Source organism: Passer montanus, unplaced genomic scaffold (assembly GCF_014805655.1).
Source record: "Passer montanus isolate IOZ18808 unplaced genomic scaffold, ASM1480565v1 scaffold3, whole genome shotgun sequence".
Lineage (NCBI taxonomy): Eukaryota > Metazoa > Chordata > Aves > Passeriformes > Passeridae > Passer > Passer montanus.
The window spans coordinates 8,114,415-8,127,087 of NW_024367707.1; the positions used below are offsets into that span (position 1 = coordinate 8,114,415).

At 37.5% G+C, this 12,673-nt stretch overlaps 1 protein-coding gene across 7 annotated transcripts in view; it reads right to left on the reverse strand.

Annotated features, from left to right (window-relative positions):
- GLRA2 (glycine receptor alpha 2) overlaps nucleotides 1–12,673 on the reverse strand; it is a 123,640-nt gene that overhangs the window by 62,707 nt on the left and 48,260 nt on the right. For 6 of the 7 annotated variants that reach the window (XM_039714552.1, XM_039714550.1, XM_039714548.1 and 3 more), the window contains exon 7: nucleotides 11,779–11,993. In XM_039714552.1, coding sequence (XP_039570486.1) covers nucleotides 11,779–11,993 — 215 coding nt within the window. The remainder of the gene's footprint in view (nucleotides 1–11,778; nucleotides 11,994–12,673) is intronic. The other variant, XM_039714551.1, reaches the window with a different exon arrangement.

Genomic DNA, 12,673 nt, shown 5'->3' on the forward strand with positions numbered 1-12,673 from the left:
ACTTTTCCCAGCTGCCCAAGACTCTGCTGCTATTTAAGTGGCTAAAATTAATATAAACTACCAATTTTTACAAACCTTTCTGATACTCCTTCTAAGTTACCACTCATTTTAATGAAACTTTTCCATTTTTATTTCAAGAGGAGCAGAAAGGGACTGGCAATGGAGCATCAGCTCTGGAAAGCTGTGGGGAAAAGATGAATATGACTCCTGAGACTATAAAGAGAACAAAGGAGGAGGAGCAGGAAGAAGGAAGCTATTATCAAGAGTTTCCACAGTAGCGTAGTTGTGGAAATTGTATTTTAAAAGATTATATTGGCACAGTGAGAAAGATACAAGATTGAAGGCTGACAAGACATTGAATGAGTGAGAGACAAAAGAAGCTCAATTTGTAGTTTACAAACAACAAAAAAGAGCTCAGAAAGTCACTTGGTTTCATCACAGGATTTCCTGGATGAGAAGACATTGGGACTGGACAGCATTTGAGACCAAATAAGAATTGCATATCAAGGAACTCTGGCTGGAGGGTAAAGCCAGAGAATCCTGTCTTTAAAAACACTTCCCTTTAAGAGTGTGCCCAGGTAGTTATTGAAATAAAATTCCAAACTCCATTTTCAAAAGAAGACTGCACACTTTCAAGACAAGCTGAAGCCAAATACAGAATATCTATAAAACACAACTGTAGCAGAAATTGGATGCAAAAAAAAAAAAATAGTGTTATGCTGTAAAATCACATTGGCTCTTCTGGAGCTGGAAAATTATTTCTACAAGTCACTAAGCCACATCAGAATTCAAACTATGCCCCAGTAACTTGAAGCTTCATATGTTGGCTACAAAGAGCATGGAGCCCAATGTGAAGCAGTTTAATTTTATTCTCTTCCTCTCAGCGTTTGTGTGCCTGAGCTTCATCTTGTGTGGTAACTTTTTAATTAGAGCAGTTTGTCTCTGAACCCTTAGTATTATTCATGCTTGAAAAGTACCTACCAGTATCTCAGTAAATATTAGATCTGAGTAGAATGCAATTTTTCCCTTCCCTCAAGATTTTTGACATTTCAGAAACATATCCAAAATTAGAATAAAAAATAAAAATGTAAAAAAAGTCACAAACCACAAATTTAGGGGGTTTAAATAATGTCAACTGAATAATTTCTATAATTTCTATTTTCATGTCAAACCTTTCAGATATTTTTAGACTGGTTAAATTTTGATTTCCAGGTATTGAGACATTTCAATAATGATAACAATAATAAAGATGTTTTGGAGAAATCAGTGGTGGCTGCAAGTCAATAGAAATTATTTGGGGAATTTTTCCAACAAATGAAAATATTGTGCTAGAGTATCCTTTTCATAGCTTCAACAAAGGGATATGTTTTACAAAAAGCAGTTCCTCAGAGAAAATGCCTGACCCCACATGAAGTGTTTGTCACTGCTGGAGCACAGATCTAATACAATGTGTACTACACAAAGAGGAGAATGGAAGAACTATTTATTTGATTTTAGCTATAAACTGCAGAATTCATTTTTAGATGAAGATAGCATATCTGAAAATTCACTTTCATTCTCTCTTCAGGCTGATTTTCACTTGCCTTTTCTTTAGAAGAGCATCTCAAAAGAGTATAAATTGGAAAAAAAATCACAATGAGAACAGCAGCTAGCAGCGCCAAGGGTGTATTTTAAAAGTCTCTTTCACAGATGGCAGACAGAGGAGCTGGGTAAGATCATTTTGAACTCTGCTGTGGACAACAGCTGCTATAGAAAACACCTTGCTTTAACTAAGAGGGAAGTACATCTGGAGGAAGTCAGTCTAATCACAGAAATCATGAATGAAACTGGCCAGATGAACTGCCACGAAGTGCAGTTCCCATATTCAGGCAATGCACAGCCTTTAATGAGATATGTCTTTCAATTTGGGAAAAGCTTTTACTGAAACCTCATTAATGTAAGAAGCTAATCCACTCTTATAACTGCACTCACCAAGAGAATTTTTTACCTTTGAACAATTCACCCTGACATCATTTGCCAGGCTACAGGTCTTTCCTGGAAGGATGTGTAGTACACACATTTTTAACTTGTGAAACATCTGTCTGCTGTTCCAGTCAATGAGGGCTGTCCCAGTCTGTTCCAGCTGTGCAGCTCACACATAACACTTCTAGCATGAACAATGCAGTGTTTATCCTGATCCTAACAGGGCACTGGAAAATTGTCAGGAAAAAAAAAAAAATCTCATTTACCAAAAATCCCCAAACATACCCAGTTAAAATCAACACTACACCATTCCTAAAACATGAGAAATGAACCAGCTTCAGAGGGAATAATTAACCATTAAGAGAATAATTATGTGTTTTTCTTCCCTCTCACTAGATGGGGTAGATAAAGAAAAGATACAAAAAAACCACCACACCACATTTCTTCCTAGAGTGGTATTTTATCCTTTTTGAGATACATAAACCAATGTCGGGGTGGGGTTTTTTTCATATCCAGGCATAGATATATGCATAAATGAGTTGATCTGTGCTATTTTCATAACATAACCCTGTCATCCTTGACTTTGGGGAGCCCTGGCAAAAATAAGGGCAGCAGTAAAGGCTGAGCATCTGAATGCTTTAAGTCACATCATTCCCAGTGACAGGATTTTGTTTTCATTCTGAGCAGATTCTGTTTGTGCTAGAATGTTCAGGAGACAGCAAAATGCAGCCAACAAACTCATAAAATAGATCCTGTCAGACAACTACAGCTTCCTTTAAAAAGCAAGTGAGTATCTTTATTGTTTGAATTAGAAAAAGAAACAGAACAGAGTGCTAACTCTAAAGAGCTTTTATTATAATCCTGACATTTCAGCTGCTTCACTTTCTTAATTTTTCATATTTTCTTTGTCAGTTCTATGAAAAATCAAAGTGTTTTTAAGTCTTTTTTTTTTTTATGAGCAGAGCACACTCATGCATAAAGTGGTGTGGTCCAGAAAGGTGGCACTCTCATTGCAGTCTGTCACCAATCTATATGGTTCCCTCAGAAATTAAGTGATGATTTCAAGTTGATCATCCCTTAAGAAATGGATGGACATCATGCCCACATGTGCCTCATGACCACAGATAAATTTAAACAGTAAAACTGTTAACAAAATTTTAGTACAAACCAATCAATAAATTGTTCCAATTGCTATTACACACACAAAGGAAAATGCCCTTCTGCAGGAAAGAGACAGAAAATGCAATAACTTACATCAATGAAGTAATTAAAGGCAATTTTTAGTTTCTTAGTATACACCCCTATAATGGAAAGGGTTTCTCCAATAAGTGGCAAATATTGATATATTCTCCTTATAAGTGTCATTATCAATAACTATTTGTAGCATAATTGTACTATCTTTTCTGTGAATCATTGAACCAAGCAACATTTGTTATGTATTCTCCCTTTTTCTTAACTTACATTTTCTGCTGTGACTGAGTCATTGTGTTCCTCTCTAGACGTACTGAAAGCTCTGGCTCCATTCTCCAGAGCCTTAACCTTTGGTGGAATGAGGGAAGACAGCACACCATGTCTGTTTCTCACAGGCAGGGCAGCCTAACACCAGATAGAAGCTACTGAGGATCAAAGATTTTGATTCTCATGCTCCCTTCTCTTTGAGACAAGGTATCTCAATTAACTCCAAGCTTCTAGGAAGAGGAAATAAGAAGAAAAAGACACTTTTTCATCATGGTTTAAAACTTTTTAAGACAAGGGTTTGTGAATAAGGATACATTTTAGAATGCATGTATTAAAAAACAAAATTATATCATTTTCTTGGCAATACCTAGTTTAGAATTATTAATTTCCAAAGCTGATCTTAATTCAGCAAAGACTATTGTGCCACACTATTGGTGAATTAAAGTTGTAGTTTTGTCATAACACAGATATTTTATGCAAAACCAAGACACACTGAGTCATTTAGTTCCTGCTCCTGAAGAAATTTGTTTGATGCATCTATGAAAAAGTAAATTGTCTCCCTCTCTTTTCCTTGCAGGGAAGAGGGTGAGGAGAAGACATAGTTAATACTTTTAGGTATCAATATCAACAAGTAATTATTTTTTCCCATGAAAATGTTTCCCAAAGGGAAAAGAAAGATCTGTCATTCAAATAACAGAATTCAAATGGCTCCATTGTCACTCAGCTTTTGGGAGTAAGATGTCAATGGCCCAGCTGCTTCAACAGCCACGTGCAGTGAGCACTGAAATTCAGACTGGAAGGCAGCAGCCTTGAGGTAAACTACAAATGAAAATGCTTTTCACAGACTCCAGGGGGTCCCATCAACATTATTTCAAATGAAATATTAACAGAATATAGTCATAAGTAATAATTCTAGATGATCTAATAGAGTCAAGTCTTGCAACTACTTGAAACACATGAGCCACAACAGAGTAGGTCATTGCTTCAGAGTGAGTTTGCAGTGCTCATGTCTGTGAAAGAGCAGCAGAAAGCACTCCTCAGAGAGACACTAAAAGCCACCAGAAAGTCCTGAAGGGTGTGACAATGAAGCTGAAGGCTCCAGTATTGTGCCAGGGTTATGAAACAATCAGCAGTCTGGTGTGCACAATAACTTCAACCCTTCTTTGATGCTCAAAATAGGCTCTGCTGAATGCCAGCCCTCCCAGATGAATGCATTATAAAACCTGCTAAGGAAGTGCCAGGAGTACTCAAGCTACATCCCAGAGGTATTCAGACACATCTTATTGCATATTTTTAGCTGTCACACATGACAGCAACTACTGCTTTTGTTGTACAGTAAATACCACTGTCTTCACTATACTGAAAAGTAAACTCTCAAGTTTAGATGAGTACAGTGGGAAAGGTGACTGATTTACTCAGTCATTCATTTTTCACTTCCATAGAGTAGAATCTGCTATAGATCCTAAAGTATTGGTATCAATCAGACAACAATAGCAGTCATATCTCATCAGTCAGCTTTGCACAGAATGGAGGACAGAGGGAAACTCTAGAACCACACATAATCATTGTAAGACCCAAAGAATATCCAGGGTACCACATATCTGCAGCCAAACTCCACAGAATAATGTGACAATTTCTAGCATCAGATTTAGGTGCTGTATTTTAACTTTTATATTGTTCTTCCTGCTGCTTTTCTCACAAGTAGCATGGGTTCTGCTGGGTTTTGTCTTCTTACCTATGCAGAATACTGAATACTTCAGTTTTATAGAACGAGAAACAGTTGTGATATGGAAGAAAAAGAATTCTTCCTATTATGGATGCATGATCACAGCATGTGAACTGTGCCAAAGATCATCCAACATCATTTTAATTGAGATTTCTGCTCCCAGTGAAGTTGTAACTGCACAGGCTAGCTCTGAAGGTATCTACCTAGGTCTCACAAGTGCAAGATTGTCAAGAAAACAAGGTGTCTTTAACAAGACCAGCTGCTGCACCTGGAAGTAGCAGAGAAATTTCTGGACACCACAGATTCTTTTAAGTGGGGCCAAGGATGTATTTTCAAGCTGGCACTAACATGGCCATAGTGCTATTAATATTTTAAGAGGCTGGAAAGTTCTCCCTGGTACTCCAGGTATCATCTGATGTACGCACCACATCTCCCACTGCCGTTCTAACAACCTCCTGCCCTCAAGCACACACATTAATGTCCTGCCTCAAAACCACTATTGAGAAAACACACTTAAAGGGAGACAAAATAAGAATAAAGAAATGACATATGAACATCTGTAGAGCAGAACCAGAAAACACCTTTTCTGAGATATTAGTAGGTACTTATAAACTCCTTGTCAGGAATAATTTTTTTCTAGCATTTGTAGGACTTTTATTTGCACACAAAAGTATTTATTTAGTCCCAATCAGTTTGTACCCATTTAATTGTTTCAATAACTCACAGTATGCAAACAAATGTCCACTTACTTAAAGGCTTTTTTACTTTTGTTACTTTTTTGTTGAAAATTAGGTTCAGTCAATATGACTTCCTTTGTCATAGAGAGTAGAACAGATTTCTATATCCAGATTCAAATACTGTATGGAGTACACCAATGGATATTGAAAATATTGTCTCAATACAAAAATTAGTTGTACTTATCTTTGCCAACCCTCCCAAAAAGAGTTAAAGTAGGTTTCAAGATCTCTTAATATTAGTAAGAAGGAATATCTGTTGTATGTCAAAACTGCAATGTGAACAGGAAAGTTATATAAGAATGCTGGAAATTAACAAAACTAAAACATTTCCATGCAGGCACATGACTGAAGAGTAGCTCCTCATGGCTACCTGACAAAGCAGCCTGACTGCCCAGAGTTTGGACAGGATACCCTCTTTCACTCTTTTAGAACACTGACAACCAATAAAATACTCAAGAGTCCTGAACAATTGTTTTTTATACTGGAAGCTGAAATTTGTTCACAGTAACACTATCAGGATACATAAATATGTGATGTAGACCGGACACATTAAAGTATCAAGGTTTAGGACCATTAGGACTCCAGAAGGAATTTGTAAACAGCTTATAACAATTGGGTTGTCTTAATCACTTAAGCAGTGTGTAAAATGCTCAGACACCCACATAATCCAAGTGCCAATTAACAAATCTCATGATTGCCAAATTACTTCCATATTTCCTCTTCAGATCTGGAGACTAGACTAAAAGTAATTTGTCAAAAAATTGCTTCCATTCCAAGCTACTTTATTATTGCTTTTTTACCATAATGCTGCACCAGAATGTATCATCTCTGTGCTTTGCTAATGAAACAGTAAGCAATCACCTTTGTGCCCTACTTCCTATGAAAGCAAATGTACACAAAACAGAACAAAATCATCACTGATAATAGCATCTATTCCTTTGTCCTTATTGGTATTGCTCCTCTTTTTTTTTTTTCTCTTTCTTATTATGGTATAATTTTAACCTTAATTAAAAAAACCCCAATCAAAAGTGCCATATTCTTGTATCTTCTTTACTTGATAGCTTCTGACATTCAAAAAAAGAAGACTGGCCTGCCAGAAGTCAAAGAATCTGTAAAAGTCTCCAAATATGCAGGGGATAGTGGATGACACATAAAAACAGTCATTTACTGCCAAAGGGGATAGACTTCTTTGGCTTTGGTTTTTCAGGTCTCTGTACCTATGCTTTTATTGCTCTCTTCTTTTTTTTTCCTTCTTATTATGGTATAATTTTAACCTTAATTAAAAAAACCCCAATCAAAAGTGCCATATTCTTGTATCTTCTTTACTTGATAGCTTCTGACATTCAAAAAAAGAAGACTGGCCTGCCAGAAGTCAAAGAATCTGTAAAAGTCTCCAAATATGCAGGGGATAGTGGATGACACATAAAAATAGTCATTTACTGCCAAAGGGGATAGACTTCTTTGGCTTTGGTTTTTCAGGTCTCTGTACCTATGCTTTTATTGCATTTGGTAATATATGGAGTGGTTTAAAGCAAAATGAAGTGAATGAAAGGACTCCCAGAGGTTTTGGTGAGCTTTGAATGAGACTTTTTCCTGCACAGATTGTTCCCCAGGGACAGAAAATGCATTCATTAAGCACTGTGCATTAAAGCAACACAATATGAATACTATGCAACTGTGTAAAATACAGTTGCCATCACTTGACTTAAAATATCCTAAAATGTTTTGCTTTATGGCATTAAAAGTAACTCATTTTCTTGGACTGTTGTTGCTAAGATTTGGTTTATATAAGTGTTTTAAGAAGAAAGCAGTCTGAAAAATACACAACTAGCACAGCAGAGAACTCATTATTCTTTCAAATGCCTCTTTTGAAAATCCTTTCAAACTTTTTATTCTGTTGATTCAACAGGAGAGCCATTTACAAGTAAAAAGAATAGCAAGGAAATGGTGCTTCAAAGCCCTGAAGAAAAGAACTGTTTTGTAACACTTCCTAACAATTCTGCACTACTGGCCCTTGAATTCCCCCCGCTTTACTCCCCCATTTTGCACACACCTGGGACTGCAAGTAAAGACAGATGTCCTGGTGTCCCTGGTGGTGCCCAGACAATGCTCAGTCCCTGTTTTGATGGATACACGGTGCCCTCTGTGCCCGTGGGACTGGTGTTTCCAGAGGACCAGCAGGGTCTGGGCCCTGCCTGGGTGTGCAGTCAGTCAGGATCACAACTGGAGCACCCTGGAGCTCCTCTGCAGAGGTAAAGCCCAGCACAGCCCAGGGGCAGGGGATGGCCCTGGCCCGTGGCCAGGACTCCCACAGGAAGCTCAGGGTCACCTGGAGATGTCTCTGTGGCTGTGTGGTCACAGTGATGGCCCAGCTGGAGCCCAGGGTCTCTGCTCAGCTGGCTGATCAGCAAGAGCCACTGGTGCAGCTGGGTGCACAAACATTCCCCAGATGGAGTTTCTAAGTGGAAAGTGATGAAGTCACTAGGGAATTCAGACATAAGAGTATCAAATGTGGGTAAGACTTACACACATGAACGTGTGGGAAGGGGAAATGATCATAGAAATCCTGCTATTTTGGATCACTATTCCTGGGCATCCCAGTGATGGATTTGTCAAACTGGAAGTAGGGAATTCCATCCCAGCTTTCTAGATGAGTTCTTTACCACCCCCTAACACAGGACAATTCTATGTTCCAGGACCCCTCACAAGTTCTCTGTAACATACACAAAATAATTTCATCACTTTAAAAAAGATTGGCTCCATGGTGAATATTTCTTGGAATTTCACCCCATATTCTTAGACAGCATTACAAAATACTCCAAATATAATAATTCCACAGAAATACTACTAAATTTACCAAAGAAATATATTTAATTTAGAAGAATACATTCTACTTAATTCTTTTATATGCAGCAAATATGAGATTCAGATTGAATGTATTTAATTCTTTCATTTCCTTTCATTTTCCTTTCTTTTCTTTTCAGCAATCTCAATCTTATGGTTAATTTTCAACAGCTGACTGCCTAATGTCTGTGTGGCCACGACCTACTATTATGAAATCAGTGTATGGAAATTAATGTTAGTCATTAATATGGAAAAGAGTGATTTTAAGCAACAGAACATTGTTGTGTTATCTTACACCAGAGTTGAGAAGAATACGTTGGTAATTGCGTCTAAACAGTAACACTTCAGTCATTTAGATAGTGACTTGGAAACAGACAAAAACCCTAAGGAATCTTATCACAACATTTCTTTGTTTTTCTTAGGCAAAGAAATTATTCCCATTAAAGTTGGCAAGTTGTGATACTTTGCTGTTTTCTGTGGTAAAGCTCTATTAAAATAGAGGAGAATGGAAAGAAACTATTGGCATGAAACTAGGTAAATTAAAGTTAAATTGCATAAATCTATATTAATAAGAACAGGACACAAAGAAGGATGGGGAAATTACATTGTATTCAATCCTAGGCTGCTTTCACAAAGCAAAGTTGCATCTGTGTTTTTCAGTATTCTTGCAAAAATAACCCTCCTGAAATATTTTATTCTGTTAGACATTCATGCTAGGAGCAACTTCTAAATGGATGTTTCATTGGCAGCCTAACTTCCTGTGTCTTGGCAATATCTAGACAGGGCTTAGAAAACCATTATTTTTAAACAGGGATTTTCAGGCTTCAAGTCTGATACTGTTTTGATTCAATTCTCTTCATCTTTTTATTTCTAGGTGCATTTCAGCTGGACAGATTTTATTAATAAATACAATTTTTATATTAAGGTACAGATGGGGTTTTAAAACAGCTAAATGCCTGGAACAGCAATAGCAAGAAAACCTTGTTTCTATGTATAAGGAATCAGGTAGTGGTGATTCAGGACCTGAATGGTGCCCATGTTTCTCCAAGCACCTGAATCATCCAAGGTGGGAGTCAGCTGGCTGGAATGCTGGCATTTACTTAGAATCACATTTTAAAGTCAAGTGACACACCTTCAAAAGCCCCCACAGGGATTAACTAACATATAGAGATCCAAGCTGTAAAATAGAGCTCAGCTGAATTACACAGGAAAAATACAACAGCCTGACTGAAATGAGTCGTACTGGGCTTTCTGGTGAGATACTTATCTTAGTGCCTGTTTTCTGGCAAAGGAACACAGCAGAACAGGAGAAGATGGAGTATGGGCAGAGCACCACTGTTCTCTGACAGCTGATGAGATAAATTTATTTAATCCTGAGGCTGGAGAAGAACCTCTCCAATAATCAACTTATCACGGTCAACATATTTTGCATCTTCTCATTGTTCCACACAACAAATACTTTTCTACTCAAACACAATAGGATGTAAAAGGAAAAACATTTCAGCTGGATCAAAGCTGTGATGAAAACACCTTCTAAAGCATTTGGGGCACACCAGCACTGCAGAACCTTTTGTCAGGGTTTGTTTGCCCAGGAGGAAATGTGGGTGGGAATCTCCACTACAGTGATTCTATTATCTATACTCCTCAAGCCAGATAATTTATAAGAAACTTGGAATATTTCATATGGATTCATGTTGTGCCATCTAGACACAGTCTTCAGCAACTCCAAACTTGAGATTTAAAAAGCCTATATGCTTCTTGTCAATTTTTTTTTTCAGAAATTCTTTTCAGAATGGTCACTGGTAATATAGACTGAATTGTCTGACGGAACGTTTAATAAATTTTCAATTTGAAATTCTGAGTTAATGTATGAGAGGCTTTCAGTTTGCATGGAAAATTATGCTTCTCTCCAAGTGAATAAGGGAAGCTGAACTAAATGTACTCATCAGATTTTTAAGTGATACTTTCTCATTACTAACAAAGAAGTAAGACAATCCGTGCACTTTTTGGAGTTTCCCTATATTTTTGAAGTTTCCTTCCACTTGACCAACTTGCATATTTGGAATGAGACCAAATGTGATACTGAGGGTGAAACACCAAAATACACAGGGTGCTTTCTTGGAATAGATCATGATTGACACAAACACACAAAATTTGTGCTTTTCATTGATACTATGATCCCAGTCCCTTTGATGCTGGACTGCTGGAAAGAGACTCTTCAGGGAGTTTATCTCATAACTCCTTAGACTATTGCAAACCTACCCACCTCTGAGCTCCCTTCCAGAAAATTGTATAAAACGTGAGTTTGCACATTAAATTACGCTGGGAATGCTATTAACAGAAGCATTTGGGCTGCGCCCATGCTGAAAAGAGCTGACAGCCTGACTAAACAGAGAAACCAGTCTGTAATCTGTAAATTCATCTACAGCATCTGGCCAGGATTAAACAGACCACAAAATTTGAATGAGAGGATATTTTTGTGCATAGATAGGATGAAGGTCTTCAGATGACTCTTGAATGGGTGGAATATGGAAAAACTCTGCTGTTAAACAAAGACACCAGCAGTTCCACACTAAAAAGTTTCACCAAAGAAATCTTTGGTGAAATATGTTACATGCATGTATGTTATATATACATTTCTGGGGTATATATTTAGATTTTCATTGGACTAAGTGCCATATCTAGAAACATCAAGATATATGACAGTCTAACAGTCCAGTGTTTTCAAAGTCCCCAGTCTGAAAGAAATCTAGTAAGACATCTAAATACCTCAGAAAATCTGGTTTCTAAACACTCAAAAATAAGTGTCAAAACTAGTAGAAACTCATTAAAAATTCATACTGCTGCACCATTCAGCCATCCACCAAAACAGCAGAAACATTTCTTAATTCAAATGCAAGGAAGGGTATTGCAAATTTAACATCACACTGTTACCACTTTCTCACATATCCTTATCAGATGCATATTTACACAGATCTTCCTGAAGTTTAAAAGGGTAGCACAAACATTTCTTATTAAGAGCAAATTTGTGGTACAAAATTATTTCCTTACTTTTGGGAGGGAAGCTCTCGATCCTGAGCTTTGTGTGGTCATTGTCAAAACTGTAGTGATACCCAGTGCAACTCTGGCTGGAGCAGCATCCATGTTGATCCAGAAAGAAACCCAGGATAAAATGACAATCAGCAGGCTAGGAATGTACATCTGGATTAAATAGTATCCCATCTGACGCTCCAAATGAAACTTGACTTCAATGCATGTAAACTTTCCTAGAACATGAAATTACTTTCATAAATGCTTTTTGCACATTTTTATCTTGTTTGCTGAACATAAGTTAGATGTGTGGCCTGTTTCCTAACCTAACACTATAAGCAGATCCTGATATACAAACACTAGTCAGCCACTTGTTGCATACTAGCCTGGGGGTAGTATGGGACCACTGAAGTATACTGTGCCCAGTTCTTCATATTAACTGAGAAAATTAATATTAGCACAATTGTTTCACCACCAGAAAATGCAATGTAATGTTTCTTTTCTCAGCATTCAATGAGCTTTTACTTTAGTAAAATATCATGTCAAGTATTAAAAGGGGACAGCATTTTGGTCTTTTAGAGGCATGAGATTAAGCAATTGTGTTTGAACGGACAAATTGTAACCTAGTGCTCCTACAGTCCTAGGGTAGATCACACTCCCCATTTTGCCAATGTCATTTGGCTCTGTCTGTGGATTATGTCTCACAGCAGAATCAACTCAAAGTCTACTTTGAATTTTGCTAAAAGTCTGACTCCAGGAAACCTGAACCAATCTCTTGTGGGAGGTGAGAGATTCTTCAAACAAGCGATAGCTGGGGCACAGCAGTCCTGGGGGACAGAGGTTTTGGCTTGCAGCAGGAGATGCAGAGTCCTGAGCTGCAACAGCTCATCAGCTACTAATGCAAGCACTCTGTGCT